This window comes from Stylophora pistillata, chromosome 7 (genome assembly GCF_964205215.1).
Source record: "Stylophora pistillata chromosome 7, jaStyPist1.2, whole genome shotgun sequence".
In the NCBI taxonomy this organism is placed as follows: Eukaryota; Metazoa; Cnidaria; class Anthozoa; order Scleractinia; family Pocilloporidae; genus Stylophora; species Stylophora pistillata.
The window spans coordinates 18,352,316-18,373,084 of NC_142525.1; the positions used below are offsets into that span (position 1 = coordinate 18,352,316).

Consider the following 20,769-nt stretch of genomic DNA (forward strand, 5'->3'; position numbering starts at 1 on the left):
TTTAAGACTTATTATGAGAACGCGTTCCAGGCTTCATTGGATTTTCGGTCATAGCAACCAGACTTTTCGAAAGAAACTAATTTAGACATTACACAATCTGGGGGCGAACTCGACTTGGTGGGGTCGAACTCGAAAAGTGTGGGGGCGGACACTCCCTTCCCACCCTCCTCTCTTCCCTTCTCTCGTTTGCACTTTCTCCCTCTTCATCCTTTCCTTTTCTTATTCCCTCCCCACCTTTTCTGCCTTTCCTCCTTCATTCCTTTCTTTCTCTTTTTAAACTTTACTTTCTTTGGTACTCTTTAGTTCTCATTATATCATTATTTCTGTTTTTTGTAGCTTTGAACAGCTTTGCATCAATTATGCCAATGAGAACCTTCAACAGTTCTTCGTTCAACACATTTTTAAACTGGAACAGGCAAGTGAAAGTGTCCCTCTTGTTTGAAATATTGTTGAACACTTCGTAGAACAAGTCAGCTAGCAAAAGATGATGTGAAAGTGAAATTCCTCACAAGCAGACACTGAGAGAAAATGAAAGAATAAAATTATATTTACGGTCAAGCCTAAAAACAAAGTGTGTCGTTAAGTAAACAAATATTTGCTCCGTAATACTTCTCTCTAGTCAACGATACACAGTTTTTGTATCATGCTTGATCTGAAATCTACGCTTACGAATGAGAGTTATTAGTAACACTCTATAAGTTATACAGATCAATTAAATTCAATGTCATCAAATCCGCTGTCAAACTTTGTCACGAAAATCCCAACATGTTCAGCTTTTAAAACAGAAGTTTATATACAAGTTTATTTCGAGGAAGTATTTTACTTGTCAAGATAACCCGGTTAGTTTACTGTAACCGCGAAAAATGACGAGTTAGTCATCAAACATAGGCACATTCTTGTGCGTGGATCTCTAGCACTGAATATGACTGATGAGGAAGTCAGTGTGATGTCGAACACCGCCATTCAATTGATATATTTCCGTTTCTTTGCTAACTGCGCCGATGTCAGTACCTCATAGTTTCAGTCCGCTCAAAAGTTGACAGTCCCTTGAGAAAGGCCAGTCATACATCACATACATACATCATCATACATACATCATCATACATACATCATCATACATCATCATACATACATCATAATACATCATCATACATCATCATACATACATCATCCTACATCATACATCATACATCGCAGGGAGTTAGTCAAGATCTGTTTTTAATTTTTTCAAACCAAAGGCTGTTCAGTGTATCAGTTTGCCAATTTACATCTGATTACATCTTTTTATTATTTTCAGGAAGAATACAACAAAGAGGACATAAAATGGCAACATATTTCGTTTGTCGATAATCAGAGCGTCCTTGATTTACTGGCACAAAAGCCCATGAACATCATTGCTCTGGTGGATGAAGAAAGTCGATTTCCTAAGGTAGCTCATGGATTCTTACTTTATCTGATGTAGTTTGTCTGTGATTTGTTCTCATGATTACTGTTATTTCACTGGAGAATAATATGATGACAGATTATGAGACAACGTGCATTTATCATTTTCCTCGTCTGTCCCGTTTTATATCATTATCCCTGAAAAAAAGTCCACTTGGTGCATGACATGAATCTTTCTAGCTTGTTTACATTGTATGTACATACCTGTAATTAACTGTAGTTTGTATGTACATACCTGTAATTAACTGTAGTTTTCGTCTCACTAGCCATTAGTAGAGCTTTGTTACTAATAGATATATCAGAAAAACAAAAGAGAAGTGTATTTCCAATGGTTTTACTGTGGTTGCTGCCAAATAACTTGTGGAGCTTACTCCTTTGTTTTTTTTCAGGGTTCAGATGCCACAATGTTACAGAAAATAAATACCCATCACAAGCGATCCAAACTGTTTCTTTCCCCGGTCAATTCAACTTCTTCCTTGTTTGGTATTTGTCATTTTGCAGGCACTGTTTACTACAGCTCAAAAGGTAAGACTCTTCACGGCTAGGTAGCCACTATAGATAGATTCCCATGCAGGCACTGTTTACTACAGCTCAAAAGGTAATACTCTTCACGGCTAGGTAGCCACTATAGATAGATTCACATGCAGGCACTGTTTACTACAGCTCAAAAGGTAATACTCTTCACGGCTAGGTAGCCACTATAGATAGATCCACACAGATCACATAGAGTGCCTTTGGGAGGCACTCAGGTAGTTGTATGCAAACAAACGACAAATCCTCATTATTAGAGTTTAATGTCGTGTTCGTGTATTGTTGATAAATTTACTAAAACTTTGATTTCAATGACAGGTTTTCTGGACAAGAATCGCGACACATTCAGTGCTGATCTTGTTGATTTGGTTGGAGAAAGCAAGTTTCCATTCTTACTTGAACTCTTTTCCAAAGAGAGAGCCATGGTTGGTACTCTGTGACTGATTGATCAACTTTCTTTTCTTAGATAATTATCTTAGTTGCGGTTAATTCGCTGTGCGCCGTTTGCGTAGGCTTGATCTTGTCCAGTGTAATCATAAACCCAAATTTGTTTCAGGGTGAAGATACAAGGAAACGTTCGCCAACTCTTGGAGCCCAGTTCAAAAAGTCTCTTGATTTACTGATGAGAACCTTATCATCTTGTCATCCTTTCTTTGTGCGCTGCATCAAACCAAACGACCACAAGAAACCAATGGTGAGCACTCAGAAGTCGCGTGACCTGAAGGGGTTACATGTAACCACATAACAGCGTTCTCCAAAGATATTTTCAAGTCGCTGGCCATAAAAAAAAAATAGTAAAAAAAAAAACAAAACAGTAGTTGGTAAAGGATGGAATTTATTTCATATCAAGACAGGTATTTTACTTCTTTGTCTAATCAAAGTACCCGGCGCTTCAAAGAGGAGCCGATAAAAAGGCAGTTCACGGTTGCTTATAGAGTACACTGCTGTTAGGTGGATCCTCTCATGGTTCACTTGATCAATACGCTTTTCTACTTTCAGAGATTTGATCGGGGTCTGTGTTGCCGGCAGTTACGCTATTCTGGCATGATGGAGACCATAAGGTAAGAGATACGTTTATTTCCTCGGGAGATTCCACACCTTTCACTTTTTCACAATACCTCTGCATATTTTTTCTCCTGTACCTTAGGATACGGAAAGCTGGTTATCCTATTCGGCACACGTTTAAGGAGTTCATTGACCGTTACCACATGCTGAGTGAAGGCTTGGCGAGAGACGCCTTGGATTTTCAGGGCCTCAAAAATGCTGCTGTCACAATCGCTAAGCGGCTTCTCGTAAATTCTGACTGGCAGGTTGGAAAAACTAAGATTTTCCTCAAGGTAAGTTACTTGCAGATACAACTTAGCTGTTCAGTGATTATATACTTCATTAAATACCTGAGAATGATGCGGGAAAGTGGCATTTTTGAGGACCAAGCTTTTGATTAGAGCCCAGAGTTTTTAAAGAGTCGTTGTTTAACGTAAGCAGCTGATGTTCTCACCTGTACGCATATGATTTTAATAAGAGATTGATTACGAAAAAGATAAGTCTTCAATTGAAACACGACGAAGTGACACTTGTTGATTTAAAAGAACAAAAAAGTGTAAAGAAAAAATAAGAAAAAAACGAGAAGCATAATGTGTATGTGTAATAACTAGACTACTTTTTCATGTTTTCCAAAATCTCGTCCAGTTGTATGACATAGCAATAAATTGACTTGATATTCCACGTCGTGCATTATAAAAAGGATTTGGTAATATCAGCGTTGGATTTTTCTTGTTTTGCTTTATTGGAGGCTTCTCTCGCTTTAACACACGACAGTGAACGAATGATCTCTGATCGGTAGGACATGCAAGACATCCAGCTTGAAGATGAGCGGGATAAACTTCTTACCAAGCGCGCCATTATGATTCAGAGAGTTGTACGTGGGTTTTTGATCCGTCAGCGGTATACAAAGATGAAAACTGGCTCAATACTTATTCAGAAGACATGGAGAGGCTTCCAAGAAAGACAAAGATTCGCCATGGTCAGTTGTTTTTATGCATAGTTACACTGTGCGAAAGTTGTGAATCGAGTAGCGCTTGTTGGGTATTGAGTGTTTTCCAGCCAATAAAGTAATATCGTGCAATGTTTAATGCGACTCACAAAATAATGAGTCCGGGTTCGAACCCTGCCTGGAGTTTTTGTGTTCTTGGCCAAGGAACTAATTTTTGACAGTGTCTTTCTCGACCTAGGGTTATGGTTAAGTACCACCAAACTGTCAGGGAAACTAAACAAAATGGTGGTCAGGTCACTGAATAATCATCTCACTAACTAAAATGCCGTTGTTTCTTTTCAGGTCCGTAGTGGTCTGGCTAGACTTCAGGCCACCTACAGAGCTCGTGTATTAGCCACAAAGTATACAACTCTGCGTGAAAGGATGAAAGTGTTTCAAGCATTCTGTCGGGGATTCCTAGCGCGACAAGAGTACAAGAATCGTCTGAGGAGTATAGTTAAGATTCAAGCAGGGATACGAATGGTGCTGGCTAAAAGGCGAACGCAGGAATTGAGAGTGGAGGTCAGAACGTAAAGCACACTTACATCGGACTCGTAGTCTTAGACAGTCAGTTGTTTATTGAGCCGTCACTTTGACTCTTTCTGACCATATGAAAGAACTCTCTTCTTTAAACAGAGTTACTTGTTAAAAATGGCGGAGGAATTCGAGCGGCGCAGACCAAGTCAAAGGGTCCCTATTAGGACCCTGTCTGTCCTTCTTATAAAAGTGCATGCTGCTGCCACGGAGAGGTGACTGTTAATAGATTGACTGAGTGTTGACTGAGCGAGAGCTTCTGCAAACTATAGATATTAAGCAGTATTCTTAAAAAAGTGACAATCAAGAAATCTCAGCTGCAATAAAATGTAGAAGTAAATTGTTTTTTAATGTCATTTTATAATGTTAACATTTACTTTTGAACAGAAAAAGAAACGCGAAGAAGCGGAGAAGTTAAGAAAGCTGGAGGAGGAGCGCTTAAAGAAAGCCATGGCGGCTGATGCAGCAGAGAAAGAAGCACAGAGACTTCATCAGGTGCAGCTTCATTATTAATGATGCTTTTTTCCAACTAAAATGAATTTCTAGTGGAAAAGATACCATTTTGACTTTCTATCACATCTGTTAAATGTGTCTAAACTTGACCTTGAGTCTGACAGAAGATATTGTAAATCAGGCCATCAAGCCAACTTTAATGAGTCTGTGAATTGATCGATGAATGACAGCACTCACTGATAGAGAACTAGGTGATTTTCAAATCAACACTTCTGTTTTTATTCTCGTTTGTTTTTCTAATCGATGACCATTCATTGTGATATATTTCAATTTTTGTTTTTGCAGTGCAACCAGCTCTTATCAAGAAAACTAGATTGCACTGTATGACCATCGAATGGTATACAGACCAAAATTTTCCATTGGATATAATCTAATTGAGAATGTCAAAAATTAGCAGTGAAAGCACTTAAACTTTGTAAAGTGGATATAGTCATTGTAGAATTGTGGTAGTAAATTACCCAAACATTCTTTCCCCGGAGAGTGCGTTTGTCCAATAGAGATAGTAGAAACAGTGTAATTTTGTTTCCTATTTTCTTGATAATACCACTCTAGGAACGGATGGCCAAGATTGAGCAAGAGGAGAAGGAAGAGCATGAACGCAAAAAACGGGAGGCTGAGAAAAAGAAACATGAAATAGAAGTTGCAGAAGCAATGGCTAAGAAAAGGAGAGAAGAAGATGTGGATGACTCTAAAATGGTAAGAATGCTGGCCAGGAGCAGGCGGCTTACACCGCTTTGCATGTCTTCCTTTCTCCTATGTTTAGTGTCAGTCTGGATTATTTGGATGCCGGTTAAACTCAAACTTCACGAAATAGTTAAAATTGAACAGACATGATATTTACGTTCTTGAAAATTTCGCCTCAAAAATGGACTCGTAGATGTCCTCGTGCAAGGAGAACTGTGGTCTCGGTAAGTGGCACTATTTGTAGGCTGTAAAGTACTTTTCTTGTGCGCAAGATCTTCCTTGTATGTAGGTTTCCTTCTTTTGGATTGTAAATTTGAAGATTACCTTTTAGATGAGCTTATTCCTCTAATAAAGAGAGTATTTTCGTCTTCCACCGGGTATTCAATTAATGGTCACTTCAACGCTAACAGTTAACAGCCTCGGCGTCTACGCACGGATATGAACTCGTTGTCATGCAACCTTTTGTTTGCAGCGTTAGAAGGAAAAAATCGCTGTGGCTTCATTGAATTGATGTATTGCTACATCGGGTGTCTTTCGTTAACTTTTCATAAAAAGAAGACTAAAACGAAAGTCACGCGATGAAGAGAAATTGTATTGTGCATTTGAATGTTGTCACACAGAGAGGGTCACGGGGTGATGACCTCCTACTCAGCGGAAATTCTTGGTTCTCGTGTTCAGTTGTGAAATTTAATACTGTGGAGGGTACTTACTCGCGTATTTAGAATGTAGAATGTTAAAGGTTCGAACGTAAATTTTTGCACTCTGAAAAGTAAGAAGATGAATTTCTCGAGCAAACAGTGGAGTCCCGTGAGGCAAACTGAATCGCCAGAATATATGGATGTGGACGGATTCGAAGGATTCTTTTATGAGACGGCAGAGAGAAGAATTGTCGAATTTGAAGCTTTTGTCTGTGATCACGAAAGCGTTAATGGAAGTGGCTTTGAAGAGGACAAGACAGCAGAGAGCAGTTCAGACTCGGAACTTTGCAGTCAAGATGAAGAAGAGCTTTTCTTATTAAAAGAAATTTTGAATTTCAAAGGAGAGGTACGGTCACTGCCCTGCTGCTGTAGGAACCATGGAGTTAAGGAGAACAGAAAGCGCCATCATTTTATTTCATACTCAGCGTGACTTAAATCGGGCTGTGTTTATTTCGTCTGAGCACGCAATGCCTCCGTAACGAGACAAGGAAAGTAAAAATGTTTGTTTGTTGTTGGTTGTAAGTTACGTTGTTTTTGTTTGTTATCCTTCTTAGGTCGATGAAATGTTCGGTTTCTTGCCAGAGGAGAAGACACCAATGCCCGATTCGGCCCCCACCGCCTTCAAGGTAAGACAGTGTTATTACATCACCAACGGAAATTCTTGTTTTTATTCTTTACCTAAGCTGGTTTCTAATAGTCTTAAAGCTGTTCCATTGTCTCCTCTAGGGTAGACAATCGCACAAGGCTAACAACTTAGCAATGATACGAAAATAGGATCAACATTTAAAAGTCTTCTCGCATAGTTTGAGGGGAGAGAATTTTTAGCTCATACAAGGTTTTTGTTCAACAACACTTAAGCTTCAAGGAAATTTTGGTATTACTGAAATAAAAAAATTAACAGCATGTTTGCTCAAAGTTTCCCTTCTTTGGTTATTTTTTTTATAAGTCATAATTGTTATTTTCATTAGTCCATCTTTATTGTTTTCATTTTAAATTTTCCAATTCCGAGCAATCCTTTCTCAGTTCCATTCTTTGTCCTCTTTTCAGGATCTAGAACCAGCTCAAGAGGTTGAGTTTGCCACCGAGGAAATGTCTGCCGTGCCATCAGTACCTGAGGTGAGCACATGCTCAGAGAAACCTGCTTTTTTCGGATTCCACTTTTAACTTTCACTCTACAACCGTCTGGATTGCTCCCTTAACCCTTTCACTCCCGCGAGTAAACAAGACAGAATTTCTCCTTACAATATCAATACAATGTCAAGCAGACAAGTGATGAGAATAAAGAAAACATCAATTAGGGGATTATTATTATTATTTGATCCAATACCAAATTTGCTGAACTAACGTCAGAACAATTGTATAGCAGACAGTAAGGAGAGTTACTTACGAGATTTTGGGGGTGGAGTGGGTTCAAATCTCCTCCTGTTTTGCTGACAATAGTTTGTTTTGTTGTTTTAGCCAGAAGAAGATGTTTCACAGTTCAAGTTTTCTAAGTTTGCTGCCACGTACTTTCAAGGTGGAGCCACTCCTGTATATATCAGAAGACCACTAAAACAGTCCCTCTTACCGCTAACCAGTGAAGCCGACAGCATGGTAATTCTAACCGCATCTGACGCCATAGGCTTACAATTTGGCTTTGACTAAACACTTAAATCATTAATTGATATGCATTACGCGGGAAATGTGGAGCCACATACTGATCCTACACCCAGCATTCTTGTGTACATCATCATTCGCTTTTTTTTTAGTTACTTTCATTGGTCGAGAGTACACAACGCGACCTGCTAATGTATAGCCCTTAATAATGGTCTACTAATACGTTATACCGTCTGATTTTGTGTTTCTGTTTAAAAAAATGTTGTGGTCATAGGTAGTTGTGCCCACAATGACAAATCGCTTTTTTAAGCAGTCAGAACCACTGGGAAATCAATACCTGTTGTTCAGCCTCGTCCTGTCGGTTGTTCTTGCACTGTTTCGCAGTTTCAAATCATGCTGGACTCTAGAGTATTTTTTTTTTAGCTTTTCTCAGTTCCGCATATTTTCAACCCCATGGTGATGTTCGTTTGTTTCCTGGCACATTCAGTCATTTCAGTTGGTAGCAAGATTTAGTTAACTTTTTGTTTCTGTTCCGCTCCTAATGAAGTGATGTCTTAACAGGCGGCGTTAGCAGTGTGGATTACAATTTTAAGATTCATGGGCGACTTACCAGAGCCCAAGTACATCACCTCACAGCCAGACGTCAAGGTAACATTCAATGAAACGACCTTTGTATAGGCATTCAATTTCATTGAGTTGTTGGTGTTTTTCAGTGAACTTTACGTATCAATAATATTTATGGGGTTTGAATGATGTGTAGAAAGTCTCGTCAAGTGTTTTTTTATGATTTTTTTCCGGTTGTGAAAGAATTTCAGTTTTCATAATGAAAAAGGAAGCGGGCGATTTTAGGCGATATCCTAACTCCAAAGTGTGTCATGTGTCGTTGCCTTAAGGACATTCTTATCAGCTTTTCTTGGTCCCCTTATGTTATGTTTTACTTCATTTAAGCAGGACAGCTCCGTGATGAGCAAAATATACGATACTCTTGGAAGAAAGTACAAGAACAAAGGGATCGACGGAATGCAAGATTTTGGGGTGGGTCGACTTCTCTTTTTTTAATTAAATTTAAGTTGTTGGATTTTCATTGTCTTGTTTTGTTGACGTTGCAGGGATCCAGCAATTCACTGAGTAGAGAGAAAAGAGAGACTCTGAGAAAGAAACTTGTTTCATTAACATTGAAAAGGAAGTCGAAAATAACAAAGGTGGGTGATGTGAGCGATAGCAGTTAACCAAACACACGCGTGGTTATCTTTGATTTGACTGAGGTAAAAGTCGACTTACGAAACAAACGAATCTAACGTTATATTTGCAAAAAGGCGTGACAGCAGCTAAGTCAGAAAACAAACACAACTGAAGCCTTCTGATGATCATTGTTTGTTACATCAATTCTAGTTCTTGGTGGAGTTTTTTTTGTTTCTTACAACTTTAAATGTGTCAGCCTTTACTTGAGATTTATGTAACTGCTTGTTTTAAATCCTACAACATGCCTACCTTTGTCATCTTCCATCCTTCTTACCTCCCATGACCCTTGGAGTTATTTTTCTCAGAGAATGTCATAGAGAAGTAACAAGTAAACCAACGTGGCTCTTGTCCAGTACTTCTGCCATGTTGTAGGTGGTAAGCTCTGAGCACTGCGCCACTTCTGCTCTTCCTCGTAAACCATAGGAATAATATTTACAGTGTAACAATGATATTCTCATCCAAGTTGAGTAACACACTGAATCGTGTACAATTGTATTACCATGAACAGGATGTTACATCAAAGTTGAAAGAAGCAGAGGAAAGTGGTACATTGACAGAAGGCTACGGTCCTTTGTCAGCTCAGGATCGACCAACATCTAATTTAGAGAAACTTCACTTTATCATCGGGCATGGTATACTACGACCAGACCTCAGAGACGAAATTTACTGTCAGATTTGTAAACAGTTAACTCAAAATCCTTCCAAGTCCAGCCATGCGCGCGGATGGATTCTTATGTCCCTCTGTCTGGGTTGTTTTGCACCTTCAGAAAAGGTCAGTTCTCGAGTGTCTCGTGTTATTCTATGTATGTTTCCTTCTCTGTTAAATGGAACAAAATGACCATATGCACAAGCCAACGTGCATTTACGCTTTAAGGACAACGAAAACTATTTGGAGAAAAGAACGGAGTTATTCGCTGACAGGATTCTGTATCGCTTAGGTGCAAATCAAAATTAAAGTTAAGTCACGGCTTGAAAAATTGTGATAGCACTGGGAATAGAATCGTCAGTAAAACACTAAAAATCACGTGAATGTTTCAGAGACCGTTTTATTACTTAATATTCTCTATCTCTGTGCGCACCAAGGGATGATTTCGCTAAGTGTGACGGGTTAGTTGGTATTAGTAGGAACGGTAACTTACTCGAAGTAATGTTGCATTGAATCGCGTTTGTTCGTTTGTTTGTTTTATGTTTGTGGGATATTTTGGTTGTGGTGATGTTCTTGGTGGTGCCATTAGTTCGTCAAATATCTGAAGTGTTTTATTGGAGATGGTCCCCCTGGGTACGCGCCATACTGTGAAGAGAGACTGAGGAGGACACAGCAGAACGGTTGTAGGCACCAACCCCCCAGCTGGTTGGAGTTACAGGTAGCGTTTCTCTCTTACTTACTATCATCTGATTTGAGTATGTTGCAGTCTGACACTATCTCTTGATTGTAAAGTTAAACTTATCGGATATAGTCATGGGCTTTGTTTGAAAATGGAACATGATGTAAGTTTTTCCGCAAATATTAAGTTTGTTGATTTTGTGAATTTCATTTTAATTAGGCAACTAAATCTAAGAAGCCGTTAATGCTGCCGATAACATTTATGGATGGAACCACAAAAACCTTACTTGCGGATTCTGCTACAACAGCAAAAGAACTTTGCACACAACTGGCTGACAAGATCTCACTCACAGATCAGTTTGGCTTCTCTCTTTATATCGCGCTCTTCGACAAGGTACGCTGTGAAGTTTTGTTTCTTCTTTCCCTTGCTTCAGTCTCCGTCAGTTCTGTGAATGGTTCACTGACTGACATTTCTATGCCCGTAGGTGTCCAGTTTGGGAAGTGGAAGTGATCACGTGATGGATGCTATTTCTCAGTGTGAACAGTACGCCAAAGAGAAAGGAGCCAAAGAGATGAACGCACCTTGGCGTTTGTTCTTTAGAAAAGAAATCTTCTCTCCATGGCACGACCCTACAGTCGATCAAATAGGCACAAACCTGATTTACCAACAGGTGGTGAGAGGAGTGAAGTTTGGAGAGTATCGCTGTGATAAGGTAGCGTCAGTACAATTATTTGAACCATGGAAAATATTGCTCCACTCCATCGTTTCATTTCAACGCGTCTGCTTCAATATAAATACAAGTAACAGTTTTACATTTAACATGTCCGTTATTATTACTTTGCTTTTTCTACCCCATATGTTCAATCCTGCTTCTTGTGGCAAGAATTTGACCAGTCTGGCAAACAAGCCTATTTCGGTTTGCAACTTATGTGGTGCGCTTTTGTCTTTTCGCATAAGAAATTGTATTATTGTTCATGTTCTTGATTTTTTTTTTTCTTGTCAGGATGAAGACCTTGCAGATGTGGCTGCAAAGCAATACTATGTAGAATATGGTAAGGAAATGTTGGCTGACAGACTCGTCAACTTACTACCCTCCTACCTCCCTGAGAGTCAACTTCAAGGGGGTAAGGTAGTGCAGGAGAAATGGGCCCAGCTGGTAATAAACTGCCACAAAAAGGTATGTGTAATTAAGGCCTATAACTTGCGATCTGCAGATTTGTCAATCCACTTTCTAACCCTCTGCCGCTAGGGAAGGTAAGTTCTTTTTTGGGGCCCAATTCAACCTATTTTAAAGATGTTATTCTCTTACTTGAGTCTTTTTTGAGATGTCAAACATTCCAAAAATGTACTATTTGGTTGCGTGGTTAAAGAGAAGGAGGATTAGAAAATGCCGACCGTGTATTCTAGAACTACTTACTAACAAAGAAAAGATCCTATTTTTATTGTCATGATAACTGGTAGGAATGTAAATAAGAAAATAGTCTTATTTATTTGAATTTCGTTCCCTTAGTAAAACGAAATCAGACAATGTCCGTTCGTAAAGAGATCAGTTACAATGTTTCAATCATAGTTAGTAGAGGGGGACTGGACCAGTCCCCCTCTACTAACTGTGTTTCAATAGAACATTATGCTTAAATAATAATGTATATACAATGTTATGTTTTATATGCCTTATTTTAATAGGGTTATTACACAACAGAGAAGACTAATCCACAAAGAGTGAAAGAGGATGTAGTAAACTATGCTCGATATAAATGGCCCCTGCTGTTCTCTAGATTTTACGAAGCATACCAGTTCTCAGGCCCTAGTCTGCCAAAGAACGACGTTATAGTGGCAGTGAACTGGACCGGGGTTTATGTCGTGGATGATCAAGAGCATGTTCTGTTAGATTTACAGTTTCCAGAGATAACCACTGTTACAAGCCTGAGGTGAATATATCATGATCCTTGTCTAACTAAGGAGAGAATGATGCTTGAGATTCACGATCAATAGGAAAATAACAATGAAGACCTTGTATTTAGGGTATTGATGAGTGACGAACTCGTCTGACTCTAAAAAGAAAAAGCGAAGTGAGAGTAATTCTTACTTTCTTTGTTGTTGTCACTGTATTTTTATCTTGTAATTACTGCCAAATCTAAGAGAGACCTCTTACTTATGTAATAGGGGATAAATAGACGAGTCGTTCCATAGGACCGGCTAAAAGGTATCAAGTGGTACTTATTCTGTTTGGAGTTAATTGTAATTGTGTGTGGTAGGACTATGAAGTCAGAGAGCTCTAGTTTCACACTAACTACCGTGAAAGGGGACGAGTACACATTTACATCAGCAAACTCTGATGACATTCAAGAACTTGTTCAGTTTTTCTTGGAGGGATTACGGAAAAGGTCCAAGTATGTGGTGGCAATGGTTGATTATCAGAGTCCAGGTACGAACTAGTTGGGTTTATGATTATCTTCATTGTTCTATATTAATGATAATGATTTAGCTTTAATTCTGTACTTTTCATGATGTTGCTTTTATAAATCCTGTTTTTAAAAACTAAACAGTGATTACCTTTCTTGATTAAATAATTGCCCTCACTTGTGTTCCTATGAAATGCGAACTAGAGTTACCTCAATTATCACGTTAACTATAATAAGTTCTTTTTCAATGGCCACGGACTGAATATTAATGTTGAATTAATCTAGCAGTAGATTCCATCCAAATTGTTGTGTTTAAAAGATTGAATTTATTCTTATTTTTTATTCTACTATTTCTTTATTTATTTACGTATTATTTCTTTGTCATTTTTCAGCTGAGAGTTCATCGTTCCTTAGTTTCAAGAAAGGTGATTTAATAATTCTTGATAGTGACACAGGAGAGACAGTTCTGAACTCTGGCTGGTGTTATGGTATCTGTGAGAGGACAAGCAAGAAGGGAGACTTCCCCGCTGAATGTGTTTATGTGCTGCCTACCATTGCGAAACCAACGTCAGATACAATGGTAAATTGTCTCACAGCAAAGCAAATTCGCACACTTCAAGCAATCTGCTTTTGAAGTGGTTGTTTCTCTTTAGACTTTTAAAAGTCTGTTTTTAGAAATCATACAATTTTGCTTTATCCCCTTCCTCTGCGAAACTCGGTTATGTAGAAAGTGAGGTAATCATGATTGAATTGCATTGAGCTTCGCAAATGGTGCAATGAGTATCTTCCTGACACCCTTCCTCCGACGCTAAGACTTGTTAAAGTGCTCAAACATTTGGCCGCTATTTTCTGTTCCGCGAAGATTTTTAAGCGTTTGACACACAGCTTATGTGTTGCTGAAACTCGTAGAAAATCAGTGCTGGATAGTTGTTAGTGAATGTAGCAACTGAATCTCAGTTGATTCAAAGATTCATCGTTCATCACAGCAATTAACGTTAAATTAATGTCACATAAAGGAACGTGCAAACCGGCTTTATTTGTTGCTCGCATGCCGTGTCCCCCAGGTAAATTTTTGCATCCTCGAGGAGGTAGCCTGTTTATCGATTGTTTGCGTTGAAGCCAAAAGAAAGAAAATTATAAGATTAAGACCACAAGAAGCCAGAAATGGCACAGCACCGAATTGTGTTAATAATCAATTATTTTCTGTTAACCTGCAAGAGGAACCGCAGAATTACGTGTCGCTGAAACTCCGGTAAAAAGCCAAAAGTCTGAAAGGCTATAAGGCAACTCTTGGTTATGATCCCGAGTTGTTGATACATACCTTTTCCTTTATCCTCGAAAATTCACATCACGTTGTTTTGTCAGAGCTCTGACTGAAATTTTGGAAGAAATTTTTGAATTTTTGAAGAGAGCGGGAAACATTCTCCCTCCATATTTATTTTACTTAGTACCCATGTCATTTATTTTGTGTTTCCGTGAATTCCTTTTGTTAAAATGATTTATTAGCTTTACGAAAATCAATCTCAAAACGGTATAATTCTTATGGAGGTCTCTTTTTGTAGTGCATATTTTGACTCTCAAAGGACGTCGCCTCATTTGGTGTGTGTGCTTCTTTGCCGCGCATCGGAGTCTGTTTATTCCATGGAAATTGAATTAATTGCTAATCAAATGTCAGGGCTGCAAATAACGGCCGGTCAAAATTGGGTACTGTCCGGACAAATCCTTGGGTGGCCGGACATCTTGTCCGGTCATCTACCGACTCGTTCAAAGAAATTTTAATTTTGAACCGTTTGATAATCACAAGGGCCAACAGTCATGTTTCCGAAAGAAAAAAAAAACGATTATAAAAGTAGACAAATTAGTGGTCGAGAAATTCCCGGCAGTCGCAAATTTCCACGATGTCACCAAGTCCTGTTGCGACTGCAAATCATCATGTCTTCCGTTATTTTATTTACTTTATTTAAGTGTTCCCAGTCAGTAGAGGGTTTTACCCTTGGCTAGATACCATAATTTACTCTTAAATAAAGTGATTGATTGTTTGACTGATTGAATGATCGGAAAGCACCCTTACGAAGAATAATCTTTCTGCATCGAGAATACTCCAAGTAGCATTCGTTGCAAAGTGCAAAAAGCGAGCAAACGGCCCAAAACCTGGAGAATCCGACCACTCTTAAACTCTAACAAAAATTCACAACTGTAACTTTAAAAATAGGGCTCTGAGTTGTACTGAAAACAAAAGAGTAGTAAAATTATTAAGTTTTAATTTTTCTTGCCAGACCGACTTGGATTCAGTTGTTTTTTAGTTGTAAAAGGATAACTGTGCAATCTTGGTTCACTATCGCAAGAATTCCGACTGTTAAAATTTGTCCGGCCAAAAAAGGGTAGTGTCCGAGCAAAAGCATGTTTGACCGGACAACGTGACCGGCGACTGCTCGTTCGTTATTTGCAGCCTTGAATGTGTTTTTGGGAATCGATTCTTGCTAAAAACTGCTTGTTGTGCCTCTTGTTGTTTGATTGAGGCTTAAATATTAAGACGCTACTAAGACGAACCATATCTACCAATCCTATTTAAGCTACGCTGATACTTACGTTATTACCTGGCAATGATTTATTCGACGATTTTTATTTATAATTGATAACACACAGCGGCAGCTTAAACAGATTGGCGTGTTCTATTCTGTGATGCATTATGTGGCGACAAGTATAAACGTGCCAGTGATGTTTTCTGATCACAGTGGTGTGGCTATCATTGTATCTGCACAGTTTTGTCTTTGAATGTATCATTTTCATCCCATTCCATTAGTGCTGTTCTGCTGACATGAAACCATTATACACACGCATTTGTTTTGCAAAATCCCAGAAAGGAAGAGGTAATTTAGAAGAATCTAAGGAATATTTGTCAAGTTCCTTACGAATGAAGTCAAAAAAAGTGAATGTAGCAATTCTTGCTGGATTTCCGTGTTCCCATAGGAAGTTTATTTTGCATTATAAACCTGGCGTAAGTTCACTTTACATATCTAACCTTGTTATTTATTACTATTTTTTGGTATCATATGGGTCGCTGGCTATCGCTGGGTTACATTTTAAACGACTATAAAATAGATTCTGTTGTTCACTCTATTCATTGTTTTTAAAGGGCCTATTCAATGATCAATCTTTGGAAAGTTCGGAGAAAATTATCGCCACAACTCAGACTGCGATCTACCAAGAAGAAGTGGAATCGTTCGAGAAGCCACACACTTTATATGAATATTCCATCGACCATTTTCTACCACCAGCCAAGAGAACTCTGAGTAAAGCTCTTCAGTCGCAAGTCAAGAGGAAAGAGAAGAACATACCATGGGCTTTTACCAAGGTAAAGTGGGTTGTAATCACTACGGCTTGGTTTGTGAACAGCTGTCACTGATGATCTGCATGTAACAGCATTTTACAGTCGGTTTTCACTTTGGTGTTGGACTCTAAGAGATGGATTTGTGGTTAGCCTTAGAATTGCAAAGTCGTCATCGATGTTTATAACAGAAGAGCTCGACTTCTCAAGCAGAAATTTTACAGATTCAGGTCGTTGTCGCTGTTTTGGAGTCGTGAGTGACGTAGATACAACAAAAAAAAAGTCACTATTTACATGAACTATTGGAGGATTCGGTAAAACAGAAAATACACCAAAGATTATTTGTTGTTTGCAGGACCCAATCAAGCAGCCACTGCTTAAACGGCTCGCAGGTCAGGAGGAACTTGCTCAGAAGGCCACGCAGACTTTCTTGGATATCCTTACTATGATGTTGGTTACAACTTGGAATAATTAAATATTTTCTCTATTATTGACCTTACAGCTCTCTTTGAATGATTTGCAAATACTGCGAATCTTGCTTTTATTTTTAACCATAAACAACAAATTCAAAAGGTGGTCATTGACTAACTTGGGTCAGTTATAGTTATCAGTCTTGCTTCGGCTGACATTGAATTGATTACGTTGCTCGAACCTTAATGCATTATGTCTAACTAAAGTAATCATCGTCAAATCATTTCACGATAATTACACCGGGTGTGGACTGAGTGAGATTTTATTGCCATTGATGAACGATTCCTTGACATATCTGACCCATCATGAAGTATATGGGTGATTACCCATCCAAGCGGGTTCGTCAAACAACAGATCTCACAGACGCCATCTTTGAACCAGCTCTACTTCATGTAAGAAACGTTTCAGATTATAATGTACTAATGGTAAAATGGCCACCGTAACGATTACAAAAGCTGACGTTTCGAGCGTTAGCCCTTTCGTCGGAGCCCTTCGTCGGAGCGTTAGCCCTTCGCTCCGACGAAGGGCTAACGCTCGAAACGTCAGCTTTTGTAATCGTTACGGTGGCCAATTTACCATTTCAACTTTGTTGATATATCCAAATTATTTCGTTACCCCCACCGACGCAGCCCCAAACAGTTTCTTTAGAAACTATCAGCCTTTTTATTCATTCGTAATGTACTAAGTTTAGTTGCTGCATTTCCATTGCTATGGAAACCTAATCTTATGTTTGTGACCTTTGGCCTGTTCTTTTCATAAGGAACCTCTGAGAGACGAAGTTTACTGCCAATTGATTAAGCAGATCACCGAAAACAGACTTCCGTAAGTATAACGGAACAGATATTTCTACATTTTCCATCTAAGCTCATGTTGGAGGAATGTTTCAACGAGGCGGAAGTGATCTGGACAGACTCATTTAAATAAAATAAATGGCGACTGACCTAGAAAGCTGAAGGAATGGTTAACCCTATTAAAAAAAAAAAAAGAGCCTCTGGTCGCCGGCATTATTTCCTCTTAAATAGAATACTTGTAAAGTGTCATTCTTTTTCACTAACTTTCGTTGCATTTATATGAAAATGATTGTTGAAATCTAAATATGGAAAGGAAAATATAACAAATGTATAATCACCGTTTACAGCTCAAGTGAGGAGAAAGGATGGGAACTGCTATGGCTTTGTACGGGAATCTTTGCCTGCAGGTGGGTAGGGCCATTGTATAGGAAACCAACTCATTATACAGTGTAACAGTTTAAAATTGCACTCAAGTTGTATTTTTGGGCGGTTTTCAGTTCCTTGCTGATGAGGGAAGTGAACCAAGTGTTCCGGTCCTGCTGCAGTAAACAGCAACTGGCTCATGACTGCCTTTCCAGGTTGCAGAAAACCATCAGAGTCGGCCAACGTAAATATCCTCCACACATTGTTGAGGTGGAGGCTATACAGGTGCGGCTTTCGGAACATGTCCGAGATGTTTGTACATGTATTTATGGTGCTGTATGGATACTTAACCAACATCAAACCTGCAGAAATTATTGTTGTAAATGTAACATTGTACTAACGATTCACTTATTCAATGATGTATCATTTGCATTCTCGTAACTTCTGTTCATGTTTTTCTCTTTAGCACAAGACTACTCAGATATTCCATAAAGTGTATTTCCCGGATGACAGCGATCAGGTTCAAATGTCTTTGTTTATCGTTTTCTTCACGAGCATGAAAACTGTGAAGTTCAACTCACCTCGATCTGTGAACTTTGCTTTTTTTTTTAGTAACGGACTTTTTCAATTAAGCAACCTGTTTGGATTGATCATAGGCAGTATATTGGCGTCAGTACAGATAATTATCGACTTATTCAAATTGATATCCACCTTTCCTTCCTTCAAACAGTCAAACGCGAGTTTATTTTGGAAAGATCAATTGCTTTGCTTGCTCATTAGCTTAACGATCGTTATTTTAAAAACCCTGTCTTGAAGATTTGTTGTAGCTTTTTTTTTCCTTTGAATATATGTCAAAGTATTAAGAAACAAACGTCTTATCCACTTTGCGTGCAACTGTGCCATCGGTAGTCCTGAGATTTTTCTTTCGCTTTAAGGTGGAATTGACTGACGATTTTGCATTCCTATCATTGATATATTGTTATTTCACTGCAGGCCTTTGAAGTGGATTCCAGCACACGCGCCAAAGAATTTTGTGCTGTTGTTGCCCAGCGTCTGGGACTAAAGTCTTCTGAAGGATTTAGTTTGTTTGTTAAGATCACTGATAAAGGTATTATGATAATAACATGGCTTCCATTACATGGCGACCATTCAAGTTGTTTTGGTGCTTACAATTGTACTCTCTGCTTGCAGTGATCAGTGTACCTGAGGGAGATTTCTTCTTCGATTTCGTGAGACATTTAACAGAATGGCTCAAGAAAGCCAGACCTACACGTGATGGTACGAGGCCTCTCTTCAGAACTCACTAGCTTTAAAAAACTTACTTACTAAGGGATCATATGTGTGATGCTCCACCATTCTTTAGATGGTTTTAAACTTTATTAGTTTTGAATTCATAAATAATGAGCTCGACGCTTATTTCTTACCATGATGGTACTGAGAAGCCTTATTGTCAAATGATTTTAATCCAAGCAAAGTGATTTCAACCGAAGAAGAGAAACCTAAATCAATATCAACTATTCAGACAATTTTTCTCCTTCATATCGCAAACATTTGTTCTTGAGTAGGAAATATTTGATCAAAGTATACTTATTAATAGTATTAAAAAAGGTTTTATGAACGTATAGTGAGACGCATGTAACGCATGTATAGAATTCGTTCAATCTTTGCAACAGATTAAATCATTTATTTTTTCCCAATATTTTTTTTATTTGAAGCAGTCAAAACGAAATTCAATTGGCTGGTATTTTTTATTTTCAGGTCAACTGCCGAATTTAACTTATCAAGTGTTCTTTATGAAAAAGTTATGGTCAACAACTGTGGTTGGAAAGGATGTTGCAGCTGACACGATCTTTCATTATCACCAGGTATAGAAGTTACTAGTATGAAGTTACTAGGTATAGAAGTTACTAGTATGAAGTTACTAGGTATAAAAGTTACATTTCCACTGTTTCGGTATGTGTCTGTCACTCACACTCCACCATACACTCAATTATCGTCAAGTGTCCGCCACTAGTTTCTTTTTTTTTTTTCTTTTATGATTATTTAAATATGGAATCAACTGCCAGTCTGGAGTTTATTTATAGGACCAGATTGTAACTCTTACCGCATGCTTTTGACGAAGGCATAACTTTAATGATCATATATTTTGAATTTCTTGCATTTTTCAACATTCTGTTTGTATCACTGTAACTAATTCAAAAATGTGTCTTACCAGGAGTTACCTAAGTATTTACGAGGCTATCATAAATGTACAAAAGAAGAGGGAAGCCAGCTTGCCGCGCTTATTTACAGGGTACGATTTGGCGAGGACAAACGAGAATTCCCCGGCATACCGTAAGAAGCAGCAATCTATTTTTCCGTTGCATGTCTGTGATGAATGCTACATAGATATTCTGAAAAGAGATTGCTTTTTACGAACATAATATTTGCTCTTTTGATTTGTCTCCCATATATTTAAGAAACGCTTTAATATCACAACCAAAAAGATTTTTGATGAATGGATGGTGTCACTCATGTGAATGTCATTGTATCCAAAATAAGCACAAGTGTTGAAAGGGTATAGCGAGGTTGTTATCAACTTGTTATTTCTTGGTAATGCCGTTGCAAAGATTGTACTTAAGTAATCATGTTTATTTTCTGTTGTTGTTTTTTAATGATACACAGAAAAATGTTACGTGAGTTGATTCCATCTGATCTTTGCGCTGAACAGTCCCCGGATGACTGGAAGAGGGTTGGTAGTGTCCTTTAAGTGTTCATTTGTGGCTATTTATAAGTAACACTATCTGTTCGCTATTTATAAGCAACACTATCTGTTC

General features: G+C 38.4%; 1 protein-coding gene across 1 annotated transcript in view; it reads left to right on the plus strand.

Moving 5' to 3' along the window:
- The window catches only part of LOC111334644 (unconventional myosin-VIIa), a 36,271-nt gene that overhangs the window by 13,324 nt on the left and 2,178 nt on the right, over positions 1-20,769 (plus strand). The window contains exons 14-50 of the mRNA XM_088726236.1: positions 337-415; positions 1,298-1,429; positions 1,833-1,968; positions 2,293-2,399; positions 2,531-2,668; positions 2,974-3,035; positions 3,122-3,311; positions 3,818-3,997; positions 4,310-4,528; positions 4,928-5,035; positions 5,606-5,749; positions 6,990-7,061; positions 7,483-7,551; positions 7,894-8,028; positions 8,593-8,679; positions 8,983-9,066; positions 9,141-9,233; positions 9,782-10,045; positions 10,509-10,637; positions 10,818-10,991; positions 11,083-11,310; positions 11,602-11,775; positions 12,282-12,526; positions 12,854-13,023; positions 13,393-13,580; positions 16,137-16,355; positions 16,684-16,762; positions 17,100-17,191; positions 17,560-17,621; positions 17,938-17,997; positions 18,088-18,238; positions 18,420-18,473; positions 18,947-19,061; positions 19,145-19,231; positions 19,712-19,818; positions 20,169-20,287; positions 20,618-20,684. Of these exons, the coding sequence (XP_088582362.1) occupies positions 337-415; positions 1,298-1,429; positions 1,833-1,968; positions 2,293-2,399; positions 2,531-2,668; positions 2,974-3,035; positions 3,122-3,311; positions 3,818-3,997; positions 4,310-4,528; positions 4,928-5,035; positions 5,606-5,749; positions 6,990-7,061; positions 7,483-7,551; positions 7,894-8,028; positions 8,593-8,679; positions 8,983-9,066; positions 9,141-9,233; positions 9,782-10,045; positions 10,509-10,637; positions 10,818-10,991; positions 11,083-11,310; positions 11,602-11,775; positions 12,282-12,526; positions 12,854-13,023; positions 13,393-13,580; positions 16,137-16,355; positions 16,684-16,762; positions 17,100-17,191; positions 17,560-17,621; positions 17,938-17,997; positions 18,088-18,238; positions 18,420-18,473; positions 18,947-19,061; positions 19,145-19,231; positions 19,712-19,818; positions 20,169-20,287; positions 20,618-20,684 (4,819 nt within the window). The remainder of the gene's footprint in view (positions 1-336; positions 416-1,297; positions 1,430-1,832; positions 1,969-2,292; positions 2,400-2,530; positions 2,669-2,973; positions 3,036-3,121; positions 3,312-3,817; positions 3,998-4,309; positions 4,529-4,927; positions 5,036-5,605; positions 5,750-6,989; positions 7,062-7,482; positions 7,552-7,893; positions 8,029-8,592; positions 8,680-8,982; positions 9,067-9,140; positions 9,234-9,781; positions 10,046-10,508; positions 10,638-10,817; positions 10,992-11,082; positions 11,311-11,601; positions 11,776-12,281; positions 12,527-12,853; positions 13,024-13,392; positions 13,581-16,136; positions 16,356-16,683; positions 16,763-17,099; positions 17,192-17,559; positions 17,622-17,937; positions 17,998-18,087; positions 18,239-18,419; positions 18,474-18,946; positions 19,062-19,144; positions 19,232-19,711; positions 19,819-20,168; positions 20,288-20,617; positions 20,685-20,769) is intronic.